This window comes from Mirounga angustirostris, unplaced genomic scaffold (genome assembly GCF_029215605.1).
Source record: "Mirounga angustirostris isolate CCGP_5_RB_7025 unplaced genomic scaffold, mMirAng1.0.hap1 SCAF_17, whole genome shotgun sequence".
Taxonomy (NCBI): Eukaryota; Metazoa; Chordata; class Mammalia; order Carnivora; family Phocidae; genus Mirounga; species Mirounga angustirostris.
The window spans coordinates 56,730,325-56,756,455 of NW_026991725.1; the positions used below are offsets into that span (position 1 = coordinate 56,730,325).

General features: G+C 55.6%; 1 protein-coding gene across 4 annotated transcripts in view; it reads left to right on the forward strand.

Moving 5' to 3' along the window:
* PEMT (phosphatidylethanolamine N-methyltransferase) overlaps positions 1-26,131 on the forward strand; it is a 100,279-nt gene that overhangs the window by 24,781 nt on the left and 49,367 nt on the right. For all 4 annotated transcript variants that reach the window (XM_064583258.1, XM_064583259.1, XM_045889712.3 and 1 more), the window contains one exon: positions 10,231-10,338. In XM_064583258.1, coding sequence (XP_064439328.1) covers positions 10,246-10,338 — 93 coding nt within the window. In that variant the 5' untranslated portion in view covers positions 10,231-10,245. The remainder of the gene's footprint in view (positions 1-10,230; positions 10,339-26,131) is intronic.

A 26,131-nucleotide genomic window follows, 5' to 3' on the forward strand; every position in this document is an offset into this window, starting at 1 on the left:
CCCTCATTGTAACCTTGGGCAAGTCACTGAACCTCCTAGAACCTCAGTTTCTTCTGCTTCTGTTGAGACGATCACGTGGCTTTTCCTTATTTGGCTGTTAATGTGGTGAATTACATTGATGTTTTGATTATTGAACCAGCCTTACATTCCTGGGACGACGCAGGATCCTGAGGTGGTATCCTTTGTATATGTTGCTAGATTTGCTTTGCTTTTGTTGCTGTTGAGGATTTGGGTGGCTGTGCTCATGAGGAATAGGGTTTGTAGTTTTCTTGTCATGTCTTTTTCTGGTTTTGGTATTAAGGTAATGCTGGCCTCTTTGTGTGAATTACAAAGCCGTCTCTCCTATTCTGTATTCTAGGAGAGACTGTGTGGAATTGGAGTCATTTCTTCCTTAAATGTTGGTAGAGTTCATCCAGTGAAATCTTCAGGGCCTGGGGCTTTCCGTTCTGGAAGATTTTTAACTGTGAATTCATTTTTTAAAAATAGATATAGGACTATATGTTGAAGGAATTTTGTTAGCTTATGTCTTTCCATGATTGGACCATTTCATCTGAGTTGTTGGCTTGGGTCATAAGCCCCTTTATTACCCCTGTAATGTTTGTGAGGTCAGTGGGGAGATATTGGCGATTTGTGTCTTCTTTTTCCCTTGGTCAGTATGACTAGAGGTTTATCTATTTTATTTTTTTCCCAAAGAACATGTTTTGGATTTGATTTTTCTCCCCGCTCTGTTGTTCTGTTTTCAGTTTGATTGATTTTTGTTTTTATTTTTTCCTTCTGCTTGCTTTGGTTTTAATTTACTTCTCTTTCCCTAATTTCTTTCTTTCTTTTTTTTTTTTTAAGATTTTATTTATTTATTTGACAGAGAGAAACACAGCGAGAGAGGGAACACAAGCAGGGGGAATGGGAGAGGGAGAAGCAGGCTCTCCGCCGAGCAGGGAGCCCGATGTGGGGCTCGATCCCAGGACCCTGGGATCATGACCTGAGCCAAAGGCAGATGCTTAACGACTGAGCCACCCAGATGCCTCTCTTTCCCTAATTTCTTAAGGGCAAAGCTTATATTACTGTTTTGAGCCTTTTCTTCTTCATTAATATAGCTCTTACCTCTTAGTCCTGCATCCCACAATGTCTGATATGTTGTATTTTCATTTTCATTCTGTTCAAGATATGTTAAAATTTCCCTTCAGACTTCCCCTTTGACCCATGGATCATTTGGAAGTATGTTCTTTAACAGGTATCTTTCTGTTACTGATGTCTAGTTTAATTCTCTTATGATTTGAGAACATACTTTCATGCTTTCTGATTCTTTTAAATTTAAGATTTGTATGGGGCACCTGGGTAGCTCAGCCGGTTGAGCGTCTGACTTTTGATCTCAGCTCAGGTCTGGATCTCAGGTCTTGGTCTCAGGGTTGTCAGTTCAGGCCCCCATTGGGCTGCACGCTGGGTGTGGAGCCTACTTAAAAAAAAAAAAAAAAAGGTTTGTTTTATGGTCCGGATTGTGGTCTGTCTTGGTGGATATGTGCGCCTGGGAAGAATGTGTCATTTGCTGTTATCGTGGGATGTTCTATAAACGTCAGTTAGGCCAAGTGGTTGGTGGTGGTGTTCAGGTCATCTCGGTTCTTACTGATTTTCTGCCTACCTACTCTGTCAGTTCTGAGAGACGAGTGTGGAGGTCCCCAGCTGTCGTCGTGGATTTGTCTGTTTCACCTTTTAGTTCTGCCGGGTTTTTCTTCATGTGTTGGCCTCAGCTTTTTATTTTTATTTATTTATTTATTTATTTATTGACAGAGAGAGAGGGAACACAAGCAGGGGGAGTGGGAGAGGGAGAAGCAGGCTCCCCGCCGAGCAGGGAGCCCGATGTGGGGCTCGATCCCAGGGCCCTGGGATCATGACCTGAGCCGAAGGCAGACGCTTAACAGCTGAGCCACCCAGGCGCCCTGGCCTCAGTTTTTTAAAATTAAAAAAATTTTTTTTATTGTTATGTTAATCCCCATACATTACATCATTAGATTTAGATGTAGTGTTCCATGATTCATTGTTTGTACATAACACCCAGTGCTTCATGCAGAATGTGCCCTCCTCAATACCCACCACCAGGCTAACCCATCCTCCCACCCCCCTCCCCTCTAGAGCCCTCAGTTTGTTTTTCAGAGTCCATCGTCTCTCATGGTTCGTCTACCCCTCCGATTTCCCCTGCTTCATTCTTCCCCTCCCGCTACCTTCTTCTTCTTTTTTTTTCTTAACATATATTGCATTATTTGTTTCAGAGGTACAGATCTGAGATTCAACAGTCTTGCACAATTCACAGCGCTTACCAGAGCACATACCCTCCCCAGTGTCTATCACCCAGTCACCCCATCCCTCCCACCCCACCCCCCACTCCAGCAACCCTCAGTTTGTTTCCTGGGATTAAGAATTCCTCATATCAGTGAGGTCATATGATACCTGTCTTTCTCTGATTGACTTACTTCGCTCAGCATAATACCCTCCAGTTCCATCCACATCGTTGCAAATGGCAAGATCTCATTCCTTTTGATGGCTGCATAATATTCCATTGTATATATATACCACATCTTCTTTATCCATTCATCTGTCGATGGGCATCTTGGCTCTCTCCACAGTTTGGCTATTGTTGGCCTCAGTTTTTTAATCTGAAAGATGGGCATGCCGCACGGCGTTGTTGTGTGGACTGAATAACACAGTAGTCCTAGCTAACATTTATCGAACGTTGCTAGGTGCCAGACACTGTGCTAAGTGCTTTCCTTGCATGATGTCATTTAGTCCACCTGACAATCCCGTGAAGGAGATGCCACTATCATTCTAAGCCTTGGGAGACTTGCCCAAGCTTGTACAGGGTTTGTCAAGCCTGACCAGGCTGGGGTGTGCCGTGTCTCAGGACTGCGTTCTGCCCTGCCTCATCAAAGCCAGGGCTTGATGTCCAGTAACTTCCCAGGGAAGGTCAGCTGGCTTATTGTTATTGCTTTTAATATATAACATGTAATTAAATAAATGTACGCAGTAACATCACCCTAGTGGGGTGTTCTCGAGGGTGAGTGTAAAGAAAAGGGGTCTGCAGCTCACCATCACACAGAGGAGGTGAGAGAGGGGACCCAAGGCGGAAGAGGTGAGGGCCTTGAGAAGCACGGGACCTGCCCGTGGATGCCCCTCCCAGGAAAGGGGCTTACTCCGGCCCCGCTGATTAGGATGCACAGGCTGCCAGAGGCTTTTTGCACCTGGTCCAGGACGTGCTAGTTGAGTGAAGAGTGAATGCACGTCTTCCGCTTTCCTGAAAGGAGTTCTAGATTTGGGGAATTAGAGCAGCTACTGGCCATTTCTTTTTATTGTGAGACGTAGGAATGCTTCAAAGCAATGTTTTTCCAGATTTGTCTGTGGCTGACCACCGTCGCGCTGTGACATTCCCACAACCCTCCCGTCTTGAGATGGTTTCAATGGCTTGCATGCCCTCAGGTTCCAGCATGGGGGCTACAGTCCTTGGATTAGTGTCCTCTGCCTTTCCCTTAGGATGCATGTATTCCCAGAGCCCCCCTCTAGAAAGAGGTGAGATGCCTGTTGGCTTTAAGCAAACAGAGGGAGGGGGCAGAAGAGCCTCAGGCCTGGAAGCAACCTGTGCACTTGTACCTTTATGCCTGTTCTCCCCTCAGTCCAGAATGTCACCTGGGGGGCGGGGGGGGCGGGCGGTGGTGGTGCAGTCTCATCAGCCCTGCTTCATCAAAAGGAAACCCTGGGCTGAGACTGGTCACGGAAGGCCTGCCTGTGGTCCTCCCGGGAAGGTGGGAATGATCCGACCCCAGCTCAGATTTTGAGCTGCCCAGAGACCTTCTTCTGAGCCAGATGCCCCCCCACCCCCACTCCCATGCAGAGTAGAAAAAATGAGGTTGGGGACCTGCCTTAGCCTAAAACTCTGAGGAAAAAGACTCTGGCACGTTCATTCTTGTGTCCATGTCCTGTGTCAGACAGCGAGTTCTACCTCAAAGTTGCTCAATCAATATTGCCTGAATCAGCTGAGAATGCCAAGGGCACTTGGGGATCCCCTGGGAAAGGCAGAAGAGGCTGTGGGTCCAAAGACATATTTTGCAGTGATAGAGGGTGGTGCCGGAGGACCCCAGCCCCTCTGGCCCCCACCTGGTTCCTCCTGCCCTTTGCCATATGTGATGTGTGGATCCCATTTGGCGATCGATGTGACTTTGACTCTCTGGGCCCCTACTGTTTGTTTGGATGTCACAATGTGACCCTGGGTGCTGTTGACCCGCAGCAAATCATCCCCTGAAGTGTCCTCAAAGCCTGCAGTAAAGTAAATTGCTATGAGCTGCTTCCTTACCAACCCATAGCGTTTCTGTAGCCGAGTCCATTCATCGGTGACCTGAGTGGAATTATTCCTGGTTTCGGTAGGTAGCGCCTGTCCTCTTTTTAAACACAGAACTCTGCCATCTGTGACCTTGGAGCGGGATTCCATTCTCAGAATGACCTGGGAGAGAAAGCCAGGACTTTTGCTGCTTTAATAAGGTTGAGGGTGGTTGGGGGTGGGGGAGGGGAGGCGGGGGAGGACGCTCCCCTTAGTCAAGGCAGCCCACTGGTGTGCAGGGGTGACCGAGGGACTCGGGATCCAGGACCCTCCTGATCTGCTCAAGGGGGACCCGGGTCTTTTGTTCTTTTCGGCTGATCCACTTTCAGAAGGGAGGTCCGCCCTTTCAGGTGAGTTTTGGGAGGTGACAACAATCAGGAAAGGACGGTCAGGTCTCTGGAGGAATACCACCGTGGACCATTAGTCATTCTTTCCTGCCAAGCAGGCCCTTCTCCAGGCAACGCAGATCCCCCACTCTCAAGGTGACCCGGGTACTCTCCTCCCACCTAGACAGTTTGACCCGAGGACACTGGGACCTGGTGGGGGCTGAGGTTCCACTTTTAACCAGCTCAGTCCTAATTGGGAGACTCTGCTGGATGAGCCTTGGCTGCGCGCTTTGGCAGCCCCAGTTTCTGGCAGGAATCGGGAAGGGCTGGGCTGGCTGTGGCCTGCCTCTGCCCCCCAGCCCTGCCTGTGATCTGGGGGCCTCTCTGAGCCTTTGGCTTTCTTACCTGCAGAGTAGGCATAGCCGTAGTGCTTGCCAAGATGGGGTATGTGAACCTGAAATAAAGGCTCTTTGATCTTGTGATCTGCACTGGGAAGTTTCCTGCAGGCGGGTCTTAGTCCTCAGACCCACCCCACTCCCCTAGAGTGTCACCTCCCTAGTGGATTGCTCAGAATGACATTGAGTTGAATCCTTAACAACACCTGCAGCATTTCCAGAAGATATTGCTTCCCCCCAAGGCCGGTGGGGAAATAGGGGACACAGTTCCCAGTTCCCAGCGCTGAGGCTCTGGGGAGGTGTCATTTACATACGGTGAAACTCATAGACCTTTGTGTCCAGTTGGAAGGTCTAACATGCAAGCTCCTGGCTAGCCAGGCTCCAGCTGAGATGGGGAATACTTTCATCGCCCCCGAAAATTCCCTGTGCTCCTCCCGGCCAGTGCCCCACCTTCCCATCCAGGTGCCTCTGCCTTCTTAGGCATGCCCTGAACCGTCCCCAGGCCTGGGTTTCCAGCCGCGACTCTCTGGCCATCACCTGCACCCTCTCTCACACTTTACCCTCTTTCCTCTGGTTTGGTCCCACCAGTGTAGGGTCAGCCTGTGAGATAGGAGGCATAAAATTGAGGGCATGCCAGTTTCGCCTGGGATTTGGGATTTCCTATCCTCGGGAAGGTGTGCATCCCCTCAGGCAAAAATGATGGAGAGCTGGGGATCCCGAGACAGGCAGGCTATGTGGGCACGGAGGGGGCCTTGAGAATCAGGCCCACAGATAACTCCGTTTGCCTATCGGTAAAATGAGGATGCCAATGACCATGGGAGGATAGGGTTGGTGGGAGGCTCTTGAGGGGTGAAGGGGGGAATATTCCATGTTCCAGGTGTACTGGCCCTATGCTCCACTATCTGATGATCCAGAGGGCAAGGCTGGGTCTCAGAGGGCCTTTTGTGGGCAGCTTCTGGTGGACGGTTGGTGAGGATGCCTGGTTTATGGAGTTGCTGAAGGGGGCAAGGAGGATCTGGAGGTGACAATGGGTAGTGGAATTTGGGGGGGGCAGGGTTTCAGGACTGCTAGTACCCCCCTGTTGCTCCACCTCCACTCCTTCCACCCAGCTGTACACCCTAGGGACTGACCTGCCTTGAAGAGATCCCAGCCCCGGGGTTTCTAAGAACCTGCGAGAGCCCTATCCCGTCCCTGGTCTGGCCATCCCGCCTCCCGCCAACGCTTGTGAACACTACTTGATTTCTCAGCCTAAAAGGTGCCATAAAAATATTGATGAAATACAGCGCCTGGACAGCTGGTGAATCTGTTGCCTCAGAAGCGGAGGGATCTGCTGGCCACACACTGCTGGCTGCCCACCTGCAGAATCTCCACGGCAGCCGCTTGGGCAATTTCCTGCCTCCAATGTGAAGCCAGAAGGGAGGGGATCAGAGTCCCAGGAGCACAGCCAGCTGAGCTGGAGGGCCCTTCAGAGGTGTACTTTTAGCCTCTGCTTTTTACTGATGATGAAACAGGGCCACCGTTCACTCAGCAAACATTTACTCTTTGTGCCAGGTGGAAGACACAAAGATGGAGGAAAAAATGGCCCCTAGCCCAGAGGGATGAGTATGAGATAGGGACAGAGAACCAAATAATTGTAATAGGGTGTGCACTAAGGACACAAAAGAGAGTGCAGTGGGTGATGGTAGAGGAGATGCTCCCATTGGGTCTTGAGGGGAAAGAGGAGTTCGTCTGGAGGTGTCAGAGGGATAGAGAGTATTTCAGACATGTGCAGAGCCATCGTAGAAGGGTCTAGAGTGTGATGTTTGGTGTGAGTGGTAGGGTGGGGCAGGAAGGATGGCAGGTAAGGTGGATGCAGGTGAATTCATCACCTGTCAGTGCTGGGATGGGTGAGCCCAGTGCAGGTGAGGAGGCCTGGGGTCCAGAGTGTGGCAGGAAGAGAGGCATGGGAAGCTGGCTGGGGCTAGAGTGCCCCATCCTGAGGGCAGTGGGAACAATGGGGTCAACAGACAGCTTGGACTCCTGGATGAGAAGGGCGAATGGTCAATGGCAGGCAAGCTTTGCCTGGGTGTTGAGGGTTGAGATGGGGACTGGGGAGCAGGGGCAGTGAGGCAGACATGGCTCTGGAAGTGGCCAAGCAGGACCAGAGCAGCAATATGGTGGCTTCCTAAGCTAGCTCTCCTTCCATCCCTCCCGGGGGCTCCTGTTCCACCAGTCAGCCCCATCGCAGCCTCTCAATGGGGCCTTGCAGTCGGGTGCTTAATAAATGTTTCTTTCTTTTTTTTTTTTTTTTAAAGGTTTTATTTATTTGACAGAGAGAGACACAGCAAGAGCAGGAGCACAAGAGGGGGAGTGGGAGAGGGACAAGCAGGCTTCCCGCCGAGCAGGGAGCCCGATGCGGGACCCGATCCCAGGACCCCGGGACCATGACCTGAGCCGAAGGCAGACGCTTAACGACTGAGCCACCCAGGCGCCCTTAATAAATGTTTCTTTTCAGAAAAGATGAATACCCAACTTTTACATCAACATGGATGGGACTGGAGGAGATTATGCTAAGTGAAATAAGTCAAGCAGAGAAAGTCAATTATCATATGGTTTCACTTATTTGTGGAACATAAGGAATAACATGGAGGACATTAGGAGAAGGAAGGGAAAAATGGGGGGGGGATTGGAGGGAGAGATGAACCATGAGAGATTATGGACCTGAGAAACAAACAGGGTTTTAGAGGAGAAGAGGGAGGGGGGATGGGTTAGCCCGGTGATGGGTATTAAGGAGGACACGTACTGCATGGAGCACTGGGTGTTATATGACAACAATGGATCGTGGATCACCACATCAAAAACTAATGATGTATTGTATGGTGACTAACATAACATAATAAAATTTAAAAAAAAAACAAAAAAACCCCCCAAAAACAACAACAACAAAAGAAATAGCCCTAAAAAAGAAAAAAGAAAAATAAACGTTTCTTTTCTTTTTTTTTTTTTTAAGATTTTATTTATTTATTTGAGAGAGAGAGAATGAGAGACAGAGAGCATGAGAGGGAGGAGGGTCAGAGGGAGAAGCAGACTCCCTGCCGAGCAGGGAGCCCGATGCAGGACTCGATCCTGGGACTCCAGGATCATGACCTGAGCCGAAGGCAGTCGCTTAACCAACTGAGCCACCCAGGCGCCCCAAACGTTTCTTTTCAAACAAGATAGAACGTCCTTTGGTTCAGTCACAGGCTCTAGAGGCTTTGGGGCTGAGGTGTGTGCCCGTCTCCCTCCAGGGTGGACAGCCTGTTTTGAGGCCTGTTCCAGCTGTTTGGTCCTTTGTGAGTGGCCTCGCTTCTCCATGTGTATTCTCCAGGGCAACTTGGAATTTCCCGTCTCGGCCCAAGGCTTTGTGGGGTGCCCGTCCCGAGAGCCGCTGAGCCTCCACTGCTCTGCCTGATGCGCGAGGGGCCTGGGGGGCGTGGTATCTGACCTGGGACCTGAAGACAAGGAGGCTGGAAGGCAGGGTGTGGGGTTGCCTGCCTGGTGGGTGCCCACAGGGTGCCCAGAGGCCGCGGTCAGCGTGGGGCAAAGCTGTGCTTTCAATGTCACTCTTCCCTGTTTGCTGAGTGGTTGGCCCCCTTTGTCATTCGTTTATTAATAATGCGCTCGGGGGCGCCTGGGTGGCTCGGATGGTTGGGCGTCTGCCTTCGGCTTGGGTCATGATCCCAGGGTCCTGGGATTGAGTCCCGCATCGGCTCTCTGCTCCTTGGGAGCCTGCTTCTCCCTCTGCCTCTCTCTCTCTGTCTCTCATGAATAAATAAATAAAATCTAAAAAAAAATTAAATAAATAATGCGCTCGGGGGTGCTCACGTGGCCACTCTGTCCCTCAGCCATTTCATCCACATGTTCACGTAGCAGTACCTTTGTTGACTCATTCGTTCTTAGCTCTGCCCTTGGCCCCTCAGAGGGGAAGGTTGCCCTTGACAGGGACAGGAGGCCCACACATGCGAAGGACACGCCGGGCCACATCTTGCGTGCTCCGTGACTTTCCAGTCTTCCCACCATCTCTACAGGCAGGGTGTCGCAATGCTGCCCCTGGGGGACATTGGGGCCATGTGTGGAGACATTTTTGGTGCCACTGGCCCCGAGTGGGTGGCGGCCAGGGGTTCAGGGGACAGTCCCGCCACAGGGAGCGCTCCAGCCCCCAGTGTGGATGGTGGAGGGCAGGAAACCGTGCCGCCGATGCGGCAAGGAGCATGAATCCAGTATGTCGCTCCCCAGTCTCTTTTTTAAACACACACACAGAAAGAACATTTAGTACAATGTGGCTATGTGTTATTTTCTAAAAATGTATATATGTGTATATGCTGCGGGAAGTCTGCAGCTTGCTCTGTTCTTTGACATTTTTTAAAGAATATCACAAGTTGACACATATGGCTAGTTTGTTTAAATTCTGTAGCTTAGCTGCTTTAGGAACGGGCCCCCTGCTATGTAGCCATTCTTCCATGCTCCTCTTTTTCTTTGCAAGCACAGGAGCTTTGCACACTCCGTGAGTTTCTCTGGTCCAGGCGCTTGGGAGTGAAATTGCTGACAAGTAGGAGTACGCCTTTCGGTTCACGCCCTCCCCAGCTCTCAAGACTGACCATCGTTAGGGTCGGCGAGGGGAGGCACAGAACTGCTGTTTTCGTTTGCATTTACCTGATTACTAGTGAGGTTGAGTGGGTCTCCCCACGAATGCCAGTCCCTTGCGTTTGCTCTGGGGCCTCTGGAGCCCTCTATATGCACGGTCCCAGTCACAGCACCTGGTGACCCAGACCTTGGTCCCGCTGGGGTCGCTTCCCGGTCAGGGTGCTGGCCGCCCGTGACTTCCTCACCCAGCGTCCCCACACGCCGTTCCTCTGCCACTAGCCCGGCCACCCTCGGACAGGGCACGATGAGGCCACCCTCGGACAGGGCACGACGCGGCTGATTGGGTTTTGGCTTTTTATCTTCAGTTTTATGGTTACACTGTAGTAACCTTTGCTGACTTGCTTCTGCCCGAGCCTCCCGGCCTGTTCCCAGAGGGTAACTTTGTTTCTGAGTTCTGGGGGCTCGGCACTCTATGTCCCCACGGCTTGCGGGGGCCGTCCGGGGGGACTGGGCGGGTCTCCCGCTGACGCTGGCTCTGTTCCTGCAGGCAGACCTCTGCGTTATGACCCGGCTGCTGGGCTACGTGGACCCCTCGGATCCCCGCTTCGTGGCTGCCATCCTCACCATCACTTTCAATCCGCTCTTCTGGAATGTGGTAAGTGCCCTAGCACGACCCTGTCTGGGTTGGACGGACAGACGGATGGCTCTTGCCTCCCCGTGTCGGTCTCTGGCCAGTGCGGAATCGTCCTTACTGTTTCCCCTGCGAGGTCAGAGCCCAGTTAGGGGATGCTGGCCAGGGAAGCCCCTCATTCTGGGGATCCCACCACGTGCTGGCCACGACAGTCCCGGACTGCCCTGTGATGTGACTGCACACGTGCGCCCGATGGTCTCAGTCTCCTAGAGGTGGAAGTAGATGGCCTCGGCTTAGGGGCCCCCTCCTTCTCTGCCACGGTGCACAGTCTGGTGGCTTCCTTGTGAACCCCCGCCCCCTGCCATGTGCTCTAGAAACATGGTGAGTTTTTCCTGAACGAGGCTCCCAGCGCAGCAGTTTGCACAGGGCTGGGCGAGTGTGCCGGGGAGCAAGAACGAGCTAGTAGGAAGGGAACACAGAAGCCGCCAGAACAGCACCCAGCTCTTCTGTGGGTGCAGGGGACACTCGGGACCGAGAGCTGGGGGGGCGGCCAGGCTGTGTGGGAAGGGGGCCCCAAGCCCTCTGGGGAAGGTGTGGGAATGGCCGATAGGCCCTCCTGCTACCGCGTCTCTCTGTGACCCCAGGCTGTTGGGGGAGCTCTTGGGGTTTCTGCAGGGATGGAAGGGGGTGGCAGTGGTGCCCCCAGGGCTGCTTCCCGAGGCTCCTGCCTGTGCCTGTGCTTGGGTTTGCTGATGCAGAGCCACGGACGTCTTGTGATCACCCTTGAGGGTAGCCTGAAGAAGGCCAGCCTCAGCTTTAGCAAAACACACTGTTCCAGACTGTTCTCATCTCGGGCGACCACTTGGTCCCAGGGGCGGAACACGACATGTTCTTCCTCCTGTTTATGAGTTAAGAGTCTTTTCTCTATCTGGGGAGATGGGTGGTGGGTGGGTGTGGGGGTGGGGGCGGGGCTGCGTATCCCAAAGAGGCCACATTCCGAATGTGCCGTCGCTCCTGTCCTGAACATGCAGGACCCACCCCGAGATGGTTGGTACCGGCCTCCGGCTGGAGGGGACCAGAGGGGAGGGAGGAGCTCTGAGGGACAGAGGTTAGAGCTTGCTTCTTTGTCTAGAACCCTTCTTGAGGGCGCCTGGGTGGCTGGCTCAGTGGGTTAAGCGACTGCCTTCGGCTCAGGTCATGATCCTGGAGTCCCTGGATCGAGTCCCGCATCCGGCTCCCTGCTCGGGCATCCGGCTCCCTGCTCGGCGGGGAGTCTGCTTCTCCCTCTGACCCTCCCCCCGTCATGTGCTCTCTCTCTCAAATAAATAAAATCTTAAAAAAAATAAAAATAAAACCCTTCTTGAGGCCTCCTGGGACCCCCACCTCAGTCCACACAGGAACCCCAACACCCCCACCCCCCTGTATGACCTGCCCCTGACCTGGCAGAAGCCTCCCTGCAAGAGCTGGTGTCCCGCAGGGCCTGCCTCTCCCTGTCCCTTTCTACTCTCCATTCCTTCTCCCCCGTCCCCGCTCCCCACCTTCCACCCTTCCTCCTGCAGCATGAGACCATGGTGGGTAAAACGGGTATGTGGCAGGCGGGGAAAATGGCCCTCAAAGACCTATGTCCACGTCCTAATCCTTGGAACCTGTGACAGCAAAAAAGGGGAGCTTTGCAGGCGTTAAGGATCTTAGGATGGGGAGATTGTCCTGGATTATTGAGGTGGGCCCTCAGTGCAGTCACATGTGTCCTTATAAGAGGGAGGCAGAGGGAGATGAGAAGACACTGGCTAGGAAGACTGCGGTGATGTGGCCACCGGCCAAGGAAGGCCGGGGTCACCAGAAGCTGGAAGAGGCGAGGGACGGATTCTCCCCTAGAGCCTGGGGGTGGGGGAGGGAAGGGGGGAAGCGGGGAAGCGTGGCCCTGCCAGCACCTTGATTTGGCCTAGAGACACTGATTTTGGACTTCAGGCCATTAGAACTGGGAGCAGAAATTCCATTGTTCTAAACCACCTAGTCTGTGGAAATTGGCTACAGCAGCCATAGGAACCGGGTGCAAGGTCTCCGAGAGGCTGTTAATCCATGCTAGAAGGGCTGGCCGTCTGCTGGGAGTGTGCAGTGCTCCCCGCTGTCCACGGTCCATGCCCTGCGGGCCTGGCTGGTCTCCCAGCGCTGGGGGCTCGGCTTGCCGAGTGCATGGCGGGTCCCGGGGACACTTCTTCGTGCACAAGCCCCTTCTGTTATTTCCTGCGGGTCCTTCCAGTGGTGTGTCCAAGTTCGTTTTGTTTGTTTTTGTTTTTGTTTTAAGGTTTTATTTATTTATTTGAGAGAGAGAGAGCATGCGCACACAAGCAGGGCGGCAGGCAGAGGGAGAGGGAGAGGCAGACGCCCCCCTGAGCAGGGAGCCTGATGCTTGATCCCAGGACCCTGGGATCATGACCTGAGCCGAAGGCAGACGCTTAACTGTCGGAGCCACCCAGGCGTCCCTGCAAGTTCATGTTGAAGTCGTGCCACGGCCCACAGCCACGGGGTCAAGGTGCTTAAGATTTGGGAGACGGGCAGCTCATAATCTGTGCATTTGTCGTGAGGTTTTTTTCTTTTGTTATAGTGTTTGATTTGCTTTGCTTTTGAAACAGTTATTCACTGGAACAGTCTGTGATCATCCGTGGGAGAGAGAGCTCTTCAGCGGGTTCAGAATGGGAGCCCTTAGGGCAACCCCTGTGGTTTAGGGGGCCCGCTGAGCCGGTGGGTGGTGGAACAGGAAAAACTGGTCTGGGTGGGCCTGCCCCCCTCCCCCCCCGTGCGTGGGGACAAGATCCCAGCCCGTGAGCAGTAAGGGAGGGGGCACCTGTGAAAGTGCTTATTGAGCATTGATTCAATGGTCGTGAGACCTGATACTTGGCAGGACATGCCACGCTTGGGCATTGTGCTGAGTGTTTCACACAGCATTTTATTTATTTATTTTTTTAAGATTTTATTTATTTATTTGAGAGAGAGAGAATGAGAGAGAGCACACGAGAGGGGGGAGGGTCAGAGGGAGAAGCAGACTCCCCGCCGAGCAGGGAGCCCGACGCGGGACTCGATCCCGGGACTCCAGGATCATGACCTGAGCCGAAGGCAGTCACTTAACCAACTGAGCCACCCAGGCGCCCCATTTTTTTTTTTTTTTTTTAAGATTTTATTTATTCGAGAGAAGAGAGCGCACATGAGCCAGGGGGGAGGGGTAGAGGAAGAGGGAGAAGCAGACTCCCCACTGATCAGGGAGCCCGATGCGGGACTCCATCCGAGGATCCTGGGATTATGATCTGACTCAAAGGCAGACACTTAAGCAACTGAGCCACCCAGGCGCCCCTCACACAGCATTTTAGTTGATGGGCGGGGCGAAGGCTGTTACTGACCCCTTTGGAAACGGGGTCCCCGAACAGGTTCGCTCATGATGGCCGACCACATGCCAGGTACCGGGGGCACAGTGCTCAGGTTCCAAAGGAGCTGACGTCCTAGGAGGGGGACGCTGTGAATAAACACACATTCCACCACCCCACGGGATGAGGTTGGGGGCGGTGAAGCCGGGAAGGGTGGGAGAGCAGCTGCTCAGGGCAGGGGTGACCTCTGAGCAGAAACCTGCCCCCACGTGGGAGGGAGCCCTCGGGTGTCTGGAGAAGAGGAAGCGACAAGTATAAAAGTCTGGGTAGTTTCAAGGAAGGGCCGTTGGCTGGAATTGGACGGAGCTGGAAGGGAGGGCGGCAGGTCAGAGAGGGGGCTGGCCTCACAGTAGGGCCCTTGTAGGCTGTGGGGAGCGTGGGGCGGTTCTGCGCGGGGAGCCGTGGGATGAGTGGCCTGATCTGACTCAGGTCCAGGCCGCCGTGGGCTGATGAGAGCAGACGAGGGGTGAGGGTGGGGCTGGAGGCTGTCACAGTGCTGGGGGCCCAGTGGTGGCTTGGACCAGAGTGGCACCAGAGGAAGTAGGAGACGTGGTCAGATTCTGGGCACAGTTCGAAAGCCAGAAGAGTCAACAGGATTTACCATAGTTCGGTGGGGAACTGCCGGAGAGAGGAGGCATGGCCAGCTCTAACTGGGACCTCAGTGACTTACAGGAAATATGGATTTGGGTGCCTGGGTGGCTCAGTCATTAAGCATGTGCCTTTGGCTCAGGTCATGGTCCCAGGGTCCTGGGACTGAGTCCTGCATCGGGCTCCCCGCTCCGCGGGAAGCCTGCTTCTCCCTCCTCCACTCCCCCTGCTTGTGTTCCCTCTCTCGCTGTCTCTCTCTGCTAAATAAATAAATAAAATCTTAAAAACAAACAAACAAACAGAATAATTTAAAAAAATTCCAGGGGCACCTGGGTGGCTCAGTCTTTAAGTGTCTGCCTTCAGCTCAGGTCATGGTCCCAGGGTCCTGGGATCGAGCCCCGCATCGGGCTCCCTGCTCGGTGGGAAGCCTGCTTCTCCCTCTCCCACTCCCCCTGCTTGTGTTCCCTCTCTCACTGTGTCTCTCTCTGTCAAATAAATAAATAAAATCTTAAAAAAAAAAAGGAATATGGATTTGGTCTTCAGTGTGGCACACAGCTCCTTCTTAGGAGTTGAGTGCCGGCAAGGTGTCTCTTGTTATGTTAATGAGGTGACTTTCGACCCCTTCTCCTTCTCCACCTAAGGGGGTGGGCAGGACCTGTTGCCAGAGGAACCCACCACGTGATGGGGAGGGGAGAGGAGCTGATCAGTAAGTTCAGTAGCCAAGGGCCAATGATTTAATCAGTCACCTCTGTAATGCAGCCTCCTTAAACCCCACAAGGATGGGGTTCAGAGATGGCGCACCTGGGTGGCTCAGTCGGTTGGGCGTCTGCCTTCGGCTCAGGTCATGATCTCAGGGTCCTGGGATCGAGCCCCACAGCGGGCTCCCTGCTCAGCAGGGAGTCTGCTTCTCCCTCTGCCCTTCCCCCTGCTTGGGCGCTCTCTCTCTCTCTCTCTCAATTGAAAATAAATAAATAAAATCTTCAAAAATAAAAAAAAGGATGGGGTTTGGAGAGCTTCTGGGTTGGTGGACACATGGAGATGTGGAGAGGGCGTGCCCAGAGAGCAAGGGAACTGTCACCCCTTCCCCGTCCCTCACCCTGTTCATCTTTTCAACTGGTTGATGATTCCTACCCTTTAATATCCTCTGTAATAAGCTGGTAATCAAGCAAATAAGCAGGTTCCCTGAGTTCTGTGAGTTGGGCAGATAGTGTCAGAATTGAGTTGAATTGTGGGACACCCAGCTGGTGTCAGAGAATTGGCTGGGTGTGTGACAAAACCCACATGTCAAAATTGGGTGCAGAATTGTAGAGGGCGTGGCCACGTGGGACAAAATAGGGGCTGAGGGAACAGAGCTCCGTTCTGTGAGCATCTGGGAGATTCCGGGTGGAGACCTTGCGAGTCTGGAATTGAGGGGGGCGCAATGGCTGGGGTTGGTGATGATGTGTGAGGCCATGGAGAGTGGCCCAGGCTGAGTCTGGCCTTGGACCAGCGCCTTCTGATTGCTCCAGGGCCCACGGTCTGCTTCCCCAGGGCTGCAGCTCTTTGAAGAGGCTACAACGTTGGCTGGAGGGGCCTGCCCGCCTGTCAGAGCCAACGTGTGGGTGCGTGTTACCCCCTCCCCATCAGCATCCGGGCCCCGTCTCTCTCTTCTTCCCGCCCCCTCTGTCCCCGAAGCCAGTTTTGATCTCCTCCATTCTGTTAGAATCCTGCTCCTGGAGCTTCAGAGAGCTTTGTTGCCTTCTGCTGCCCTCCTGTTGGATCTTTAGGGAAACTGACACTGGTGACCCTCACAGTTTCTTGTAACCCTGTTCTCCTTGGGCCTCACCCTGGTCTTCTGGCTTGGTTTGCTGCTCCTTGTGAACAGCTTTTCCTCATTCATTCACTCACTCACTCACTCACTCACTCACTCATTCATTCATTCATTCAACAAGTGTTCATCGAGGGCGCCTGGGTGATGCTGTCGGTTAAGCGTCCGACTCTCTCTCTCTCTCTTTTTTTAAGATTGTATTTATTTATTTGAGAGACAGGGTAAGTGAGAGAGGGAACACATGAGCAGGGGCAGAGGGAGAGGGAGAAGCAGATTCCCTGCTGATGCAGGGCTCGAAATCCCAGGACCCTGAGATCATGACCCGAGCCAAAGGCAGCCGCTTAACCCACCGAGCCACTCAGGCGCCCCTAAGCATCCGACTCTTGATTTTGGCTCAGGTCATGGGGTCCTGAGATCAAGCCCCATGTCGGGCTCCATGCTGAGTGTGGAGCCTGCTTAAGAGTCTCTCTCCTTCTCACTGTGCGCCCACACCTCTTCCCCTGTCGTTCACACTCTCTAAAAACAAAACAGGGCGCCTGGGTGGCTCAGTTGGTTAAGCGACTGCCTTTGGCTCAGGTCATGATCCTGGAGTCCCAGGATCGAGTCCCGCATCGGGCTCCCTGCTTGGCAGGGAGTCTGCTTCTCCCTCTGACCCTCCCCCCCTCATGCTCTCTCTCTCTCATTCTCTCTCTCAAATAAATAAATAAAATCTTAAAAAAAAATAAATAAAAACAAAACAAACAAAATAACGAATGCTTGTTGGTTGAGAACGCTCTGTGTGCCAGGCACTGTGTGAGCCCACAGGAGCCAGGGAATAGAGCTGTGTGGTCTCCGTGTTAGAGATCACAAATAGGTTTGTAATGAAAGTGGGGAAAAGCTCAGGCACTACCCCAAGGGACTAATTGGGGCTTTTCCCTTTGTCATCCTGTCTCAGTCTCAGGCCCAGAATCTTCTCGGGTCCAGGTGCTGTGGCCCCACCTGGGCATGTCCAGGCCCCCAAGGGAGCTTGCTGTTTGAAGCCTGGCCAAGACGGGGGTGTGGGCTGTGTGCTCCCCTTCCAGGGGCCCAGGGCAGAGATCCAGGGGCCAGCCCGCACTCCTCCCTCTCACCAACCCCCAGGCCCTGTCCTTACCAGTCCACCTGCTCAGTGGGAGCGGGGGGGCACCTGCTCACCTGGTCAGCACTGCAGCCTTCTAGCCAGGCTCCCAGCACTCCCTGCACCTGTCTACCCGTCCACACTGCGCACTCACTCCTTCACATGTGACCACAGGCCAGGGCCAGACCACCCAGTGTCCCAGCACACTCTCACTTGCTTAAAGGCGCCCAAGCCTTCCAGCAGAAGGTGTGAGCCCTTTCCCTGGCCCCTGAGGCCCCTGTGCCGGGCATCCTGTTGCCTGCAAGCTCCGTGGTCCTGGTCCCTGCCTTTCCCTCCCGCCTTGCCGAGGGTGTCCTACGTACCTGTGCCGCCTCTTCCAGGCAGTCACCCCTGCTTCTCACAAACCCCCTTCCCAGCCCACCATCCAGGCCCAGCTCGCCAACGTTGGCATTGTTGAGATTTTGGGCCATCCTGTTCACTGCGGGGTGTTTAACTATGTCAACTGCCTCTACCCATCGGGTGTCCAGTCTCAAAGGTCTCCAGATGTTGCCAGGACCCCTGAGGGGCACAGTTGCCCTGGTTGGTCTGAGTGAGGCAGCCCTTTGTGCCCACTGCATGTGTCCCGTGTTCCCTTTGGAGTCACTGCTTGCCCCTTGGCCTTCCGCTTAGCTCGGGCGTTCCAAGCGAGCCCCTGCCTTGCGCCCCTGTACCCCCAGCCCCGGCCCGTGCCGGGCACTGTGTGTTGTTATGAAGCGCAGAGCCTCTGCCTCACCCCTCCTTGGTCACACCCTGCGCTGAGTGTCTACTGAGTTCTCAACAGTTGGCCTCTTCCGCAGTTTTCTGGGGTGGCATCCGTGGAGGGGGCCCATCTCCATCTGTGCCATTGGCATGTGCATACTCTGACTCTGCAAAGGAAGGGAGCCGCGGGGAGGTAAAGCCCGTTGGGCCCAGCTATTCGTGGCATCCCAGTAAAGATAAGATAGATGCAGCCCTGTGCCATTCCAGCTCTGGGCACGCCCTCCAGTGTCAGAATCACAGCGAGCCCTCGCCAGGCTATTATGATGTAGCCTTGAGCTCTCCCGTTGTTTATGGAAGAAAATTGGCCTGCTTTGGTGTCTTAACTATTATCGAAGGCAAATTGCTTGTTAGGACGTCAAAGCTGATTGAGACTATGAGCGCGTTTGGACACCCTGCTAAGCTGGATGCGTTTATGGACAGTGACCATATTGTTAATCGTCACGTGGGAGAGCGAAGGGATGCTTCTCATGATCCAGCCGGGACGGCAGGTGTCCGCGGGGACAGTCCCGGCCATCAGGTTTCTTCTGCGTGGAGCGTGCTTCTGAGTTGTGCGTTCTTGCCCCAGCTCCCTGCTCCCTCCCAACAACCCCCCCCCCCCGCCCCCGCCTGGGTGCCTGCTCCCTCACACCCTTACCGGCTTGCTGGTGTCTTCTACCTGAGACTCACCCTTCCAGACTGTGTGTGCAGCACCCCCCACCGCCCCCAGCCCTCCACGACCTGCTGCCCCACGCTGTGTCCTGGCCTCAGACTCCTCTCTCCGAGGGTGGGATCTACAGCTGGTGTCCGGGCAGCCCACATCTGCAGCCGGATGGCCAACCTGCTTCTTGGCTGGGGCTTTCGGGGTTAGTCCTGCATCCCCAGAGCCGCTCATTCCTGGGTTGGTCACCCTATCGGTGGGGAGACGGCCTCCCAGAGCGTGAGCTGGGAGGAGGCAGCTCTTTCCATCCAGGAATCAGGGGCACTGGCCGCCTGGCTTGGGGGGGGTGGTCCCTCAGCAGAGGGATATTTCGCTGGCTGAGTGCCCGAGGGCCCTGGGCTTCGGTGGGAGCCAGGAAGGCAGGACAGCAGATGGCGCTGTGGGTAAGGCCAGGACCGCCAAGGGCAGGTGGGCTGACACCTTTCGTATGCACCTGTGGTGCGGCCCCATTTTCCGGTTTCAGATCCCCAGCCAGCAATCCATTGGCTAATTTCAGGTGCCCCAGAAGACCGCCCCCTCCCAGGTGCCAGGAAGCTGACCCTGCAGGTGTCATTGGGCTGAAGCAAGGGAACCAGCCTGGCACTTGGGAGGGAGTCCCAGGTCCCATTCCCTGTGTTCACACTCCCTCTGGGCCTTGGTTTCTCCGTCTGTGAGGTGAGGACACCCATCGAGCTGTGAAACACAGGGACCCACTCCCTTTGCCAAGCGCTGCCCTGGGATGGTGGCCCTTTGCTGGGCCCAGGGGCAGAGGATGTCCCTTGCCCTCCTGGCACTAGTGCTTGGCCACCAAGGTAAGGTTGGGTATCACGAGTGCAATCTGAAAGTCAGGGCTTGGCTAATAATAAAGCTTGCAAGTAGAGGACACATCCGGAAGACAGGAGACAAGAGAGGGGTTGTGAGTCTTCTAGGCTTGCAGGCTGCACAGGGCCTGCTGAGGTATGGCCGGGCTTTCTAGAGGAGCAGCAGGGGGGAGGATGGGGGGCAAGAGTCGAGAAGACCAAAGACAAGGGGAGGTGTGTGGAGAGAAGGTGGGCTGGTGGGCCCGAGGCCCCAGAGGGAGGGCCCTGAACATTGGCTTGCAAACCCGATCGTCCGCTACAAGCTGGTGGTGTGTGTGTGTGTGTGTGTGTGTGTGTGTGTCTCAGACAGGCTGGGGAATTGGGACTGGGCATGAACCCAAACTGTCTGAGACCCTGGCTCCCATCTGGCTGAAGAAATCTGGCTCCCAGGGCATGGCCATGGACCCACTGGGCTCCGAGGCGGTGTTTCTGGTTGAGAAAACATCCTCCTCTGCCGGGGGTGCATCTTGCCACTGCGGGAATGCTGAGCTGGGCTTGCTGGTGTAGCTTGGGGCGCAAGCAGGGTTTTTCACAGCGGGTGGGCTGGTGGGCTGGGCGTGACTGAGACCTTGGCTCCTAGAGCCAAGAGAGCACAGAACTCTAGCTGGCCAGCCACTTACTTGTCTCTAACGACTCATGTCACCTAGGACACCATAGTCCTCCCCCGGCCCAGGCTTCCTCCCTGTCCCGGCCCAAGCGGTGCTCAGAGCTGGATTCGACGGAACTAATGCCATGTCTGGTCCCAGCTTCCCGGCTGGGGACAGTCAGCTCCTTGTCACCAGGGACCCACGCTTGCTCCTCTGGTATGTCCACGTCGGCTCAAGGGCCAGATGCTCCGTGTGTGTGCGTGTTCTTTTCCGAGCCAGGGAGTAGTCGCGCGTTTTTAGCTGGAAGCAGCTCTGGTCATCCTGCAGCCCCATCCCTATCCGAATGGAGAGCTGTACTGGCCGGCGTGTCGCTCCGTGGGGCTGCGGCACTGGCCTGGCGGGGGGAGCATCGTGCCTTCAGCCAGGGCTAACTTTAGACTCTCCGTGTCTGAGCACCATGGTGATCGAGTGTCCACGGTGCCTCGAACTGGGTCAGCTCACAGTCTTTGCCAGGACCCCTCGGAGTGACACAGTTAAGAATAAAAGGGAGGGAGGCAGAAGGAGGCTGTCTCCCACCAGAAGCCCAGGCCGAACCATGACCTCATCCTTCCCCTCAGCGTCCTGACTCTCTGGAAATGCAATTTGAGTTTTCTTAGAAAGTCTGAGCTGCGTGGGTGAGGCATGGTGGTGGTGGTGGGAGGGTGTCCAAGCACTTCCTCCTGTGATGATTTATTTTTGGTTCTGGCCTCTGTGGCCTCGTGAGGACATCAGGTACCGTCAGCACGTGTGGGATTGAAATGCACACATTGGAAAGGGCTCCTGGCTGAGTGGTTTGGTGAAGGTGACCTCTTGGCATCCTTCCCGCATGGAGGGGGCCAGGGTGGAGCTTTATGACCCCAGGTTTTCATAGGGATTCTGAGCAGATCAGGTCCTCCTACGTCAACCTTTCCATAGACCCCGCTGGCCTTCGGGTTAGATGTGTGGCTTGGGGTTCATTCATCACCTGGACCCATCCACCTGCTTCCATAGGGTCTGTCTCCTTGTGACTCCCTCCCCTCTGCCATTCTGCAGAATGGATCTCGCCTCCTTGTGTCTTCTTGGTGTGTTCCCTCTTCCTGGAGGTGCCTCCCTTCCTCTCCTGTTTCCTCCACAAGCCTTTGCTTGTCCTTTAGCCAGCCTGCCCTGAGCCCTACGCCCAAGCGGACATGGCCCAGCATCCCCCGTGTGCCTCCCCGACCGCGCAACATTGCTAACCCACAGCTCCGTGGACCCTGTTCATGTTTCGCCTCCTCCTTCAGACTGAGTGCTCCCGGAAGCTAAGGATGGGACCTCGCCCAGTGTTCGAAGGGGTGGATGGAAAGGTGTCCTTCCTTCATCGGGGGCGAGCCCTGAGTAGCCTGGGGAGCGGTGGGCCAGGCAAGGTCGCCCCTTCCTTTCTCCGTCTGCGAGAACGAAGCCAGGTCCTCCCGCAGACCCCCAGTGCTGCTGTGAGGGTGCTGTCAGGGATTAACGAGTCGCCGCCAGGAGTGTTTAGCAGCCTGAGAGGCAGCCTGGTTGTGTTGTTGGCTTTGCCCCATTCCTGTGTCTGCTTCTGAGGCCAGCTGAGATTCCATGGACTGTTTCCAGGGCTTGAGGTTTTGTCTCACTTTACCTCTCACTTGCTCTGTGACCTGAGCCAGTCCCTTCCCTTCCCTAGCTCTCACTTGCCTCATCGGAGGTCTGCCGGTGCGCCTCTGCCCGATTTCCTCACCGTGTGGCAGCGAGACTGTTGGGGAGGGAATATGTGCAAAAGGGTTTGGAAGCGTGAGGCACCCAGTGTCATCTTTGGCTCAAGGGAGGAGCAGCTGCGGGAGCCGTCTGGTTGCAGGCACGTCCAGAAGAGCTCTTGCATCAGTGGAAACTCCTAGAGCCTTTATCCTCCCTGCCACCTCTCCAAGCTTTAGGCCAAGTGTTTTCACTTGTTCCAGAATCTTCTGCCCCTAAAATTTCCATGGCCTCCGGATACATCTTGGAGAGTAGTTGCTGTAGCTGGCGACCCCTCACTTGTCCCCAAGAGTCAGGAATGAGCCAGGGAGAGACTTTGACTCAGGAGATGATGGGCGTGCCTGGGGTCGGCCAGTGCCATGCTTGGGGGCACGCATCACCAAGCGGTATTTTCAGGCTCTCCAGTGTCATCGGGCCCCGCGCCAGGCTGTGGGTTCTAGTCCACCGGTTGCCCAAGAGGCAGCCCCCTTCTTGCCACCTTTGTCCCCGATTCCTGCCCTCCTCGTTCCCTGCCTTGGCGAAGTCAGACTCAGGAGGGCCAAGGTGGGGGATGGTCACCTGGAGGTCCTGGGTGGAGAGGAGTGGGGAATCCAGGTCACCTGACAGAAAATGGGGAATTGGGGGGAGTCTGCGGCAGGGTGGGGGGAGGTAGAGCCTATACAGATTCCCCAGGGTAGCTTCCAAAGTCAAGTGCTTACTGTCCAAGGCTCCGGCCCAGCCTCGGAGGCCAGCCCCTGTACTTGGGTATGAGGTTCTGCTAACACACCTTTGCTGCTTTCACTTTGTCCAATGCCCCTGCTCCTGGGTGGGCCCACTCGTGCTGGCTGGGTGTGCAGTGCAGTGAGGGATGGTGTGCAGAGAGGCCCCTGCCCCCGAGGAGCCCAGCCCGCCCTCCCTGCCGCTGCAGCGTGACATTTGAATTGACCCCAACTGGTCACGAGATGGCACACCTAGCAGGTGCAACGTTCTCCAGCCTTCCAGGGCTGAGCTCTCGGGCAGAGGGGCCTGCGCTGAGGACAGTGTGGATGCCAGCCCTTTGGCCTCGTGACTGCATGGGTTTATCCGTCTTCAGGGCTCTCCTGTGGCTTAGATGGGGATACGGCATGGACGGTGGGTGATGCGCCCCGGGCACATGACAGGCGGCAGTCCTTTGCCTTGAGCCCCCATCCGTCCACCCACATGGTGGGTGGCACTGGCAGGACATCGCAGGAATAGCAGGCATGAAGCGGATTTGTAAGCAATAAAGCCGAGCATGAGTGGAAGGAGTTGTGTGATTTATAATAAACATGTATTTTGTCTTCACTCTGTTCCTACCACAGGCTTCCTAAAACTCTTGGAATTTCCTGAGTGATGAGAGCCCGAAAAGTGTCTTTTGTTATGTTAACGAATGACTTTTGGGAAGCCTCTAGGACGCCTAAGTCTGGTACCAGGGGAGCCAACCACGTGTAGGCAGTTGGAACTTTCAGTCCCATCCCTGCACTGCCCCCCGCCGCCCCCCCCACCCCAGCCTGGGCAGCTCCGGACTTGTGACCAGCTGTGACTTGTGACCAGCCGCCGGTTCCCAAGGGCCCCTTCAGAGTTCTGTGTGTCTGGCACAGGCTAGGGGAGTGGGTGGGTGTCTTGGGAGGTGCAGTTCCAGGGTCTGATTTGTGCTGACGGCCCCAGGAGGCCCTCTAGGAAGTGCTGTCCCGGTAAAGGCAGCTCGGGCTCTGCGGCGGGTGGGCTAACCGCCGAGGAAGGGCTCGCGTCTGAGCCTGAGTTATGTTCCCCATGAGGGACCCTCTTGGTGCCTCGGCTAGCGGAGCGTGGAGCCCCCTCCCCACTTGTGCCCCATAGGAGGTGACCTTGACAAGCACCTGGGAGCCCTTCCGGGTGCACCCCAACTCCTGGCAGGATGGGAGACTGAGTCCACCCCTGGTCCTGCCTTCAGCTTCCCCCTGTTACTGCAAGAAACACCACTCAGCTCTCCTTTTACAAAGTGTCAGAGGCCTTGTTCAGTGAAGAACATTGGGGAAAAGGGGTGCTTAGGGAAGGGGTGATGGTGGCGCTGTCCCACGGAGATTCCTCTGTCGCCTGTTCTGTAGACTCCCTCTCTTGTGTAGGTAGGAATCTGGGACACGGTCACAGATGAAGTGGCTGGGTGGGGGCAGCCTGCCCCGGTCACCAGCTGGTTGGATGCGGAGGCATGGCTCCATATCTCCCCACCAGTCTTTGAGGGTAGGGACCAAGGGCTGGTGGCCTGCGGTGAAGGGGCAGAACAGCCCTAGGTAGGAGCAGTGCTGTCCGTGGAGGGCACCACCCCAGATTCTTCAGAAGCAGCTGCTGAGGACCAGAGAGGTTGCTTGACCTGCCCAGGTCACATAGCTGCGGGAGCAGAACTGGGCCTGGCGGCAGGGGCTTCTGCTCCTGAGCATTACCCCGCTCCCCCATCCCATTCCCTGGAGGGCCTGTGTGGTGCAAACACAGCCCTAAGTGGCAGCCTGGCCCGGATGAGGCAGAACGCTGGGGGCCCGCTGGTGGAAAGAGGCTCTTGGAACGCCCGCTGGGGGCCCGCTGGTGGAAAGAGGCTCTTGGAACGCCCGCTGGGGCTCTTGCCCTGGGGCCCCCTCCCCCTGGAGCTGGGGGTGCATGAGTGTGTCCTGCCCTGACTGCTCAGCAGCTTGGCTTCCTGGCTCGTGTGCATCCCGCCTGCGTCAGTATTATGACTGCACATGGACTTCCTGGGGGCTGGGCTGCAAGTAGGTGGTCACGAAAGCTGGTGACCTGGAAAGGATGCCTCTGCTGGGGTTGGGCAGGCACAGGTGTCCTCATGGCCCGTCCTCGGCCTGCTCGGCCTCAGGAGCCCTGTGTAGTCATGTGCCCCGGAGCCCCCAGGTCCTCCTGGCCCATCTTGCTGGGCCGGGCTTCTCAGCACATGAACCTGTCTCACTGATGATACCTCTCAGCCGAGGGCCCCGGGCAAGATTTTTGGCTTCTCTGAGCCTCAGTTTGGTCATCTGTAAAAAAGGCACGGTAGTCAGGGCCTGAAGGGTTGGACAAGGAGGTGGGTAGGACTGTCCCTGGACCCCCCTCAGCAGCTCACTCGTTCTTACGGTCCCCTTTGTCCCTGGCACTTCCTCGTGGGCTGGCTGCCCCAGGACCTCTGTTCTGGAACTGTCCTGTGGCCTTAGTCCCTCAGGATGGGCTCAGGCAGGCTAGCAGGGGCCTGACCACCCAGCCTAGGATCTGACTGCCGGGTCCAAGTTGTGGCCAGCTACTGACCGCATGACCTCAGGCAGGGTCCTCCACCTAAGCTCCGTTCCTCAGTGTCTTCGTTTGTGAAACAAGTTCAGTGTAGGTTCTATCCCGGGGTTGAGATTAGTAAAGTAACCACATGCCACATGCAGAGCAGTGCCAGCCGCTGAGGCAAGGTTTGGTAAGTATGAGCTCTTGTCATCGGGTCCCGTCTGACTGGTGCCCGGGAAAAATGTGGTCACTGGGCTGCATGCTGGTCCTGACACTCATGTGATATGACTGTGGGGGCTGGAGGAAGGGGTGGGGAAAGAGACGGGAAAGGTTGCACATGGGTGCACATGGCCTCACATGGCTCATGGCCGCTGGGTCATGCCCAGCGGGTGCCCAGCAGGACCCAGGGGTCAGGGCCCAGGGACGTGGCCGGTGACAGGGCCGTTCCACAGCGGGGGGAGGGAGCACAAGGATGGTTTCAGTGGAAAAGAGGTAGGAGGAGAGCGGGCCGTTCCTCATCAGAAGTTCAGGAAGGTCGGGGGTGGTAGTGGGAGTTGAGGCTGGGTGGGTGGTCTCGGGGGGCCTTCTGGGGAGTTTGTACCCGCTGCTGGGGTGGCAGGGAGCCAATGGATGCTGGCCCCGACTGGACCTGTGGGCACATCAGACAGCCCAGCCCAGCTCCTGTGTTGTTCCCCGGCTGCGTGTGGCTTTGTGCCAGGGTCCACGTGGTCACAGGCCTGCACCTGGGGGCTCTGCACTGCCGTCCTCCTCCCAGTGCTCAGACCTGCTTTGGGCAACTGCAGTGTGGTCGAGAGCAGGCCCGTGGGGCTGCATAGACCCGCCTCTGCTCCTCAGTTTCCTTGGCTTTTGTTTGGTGGTGAAAGTGGATCACATGTGCCAAGGGTAGGGTGCCAAGGGTAGGGCGAGGACCTGGTCCTCCCCTGGGAGTGGTGGGGTTAAGGGCTGTCACTCAGGGCTTGCCCCGCCCGAGCAGAGC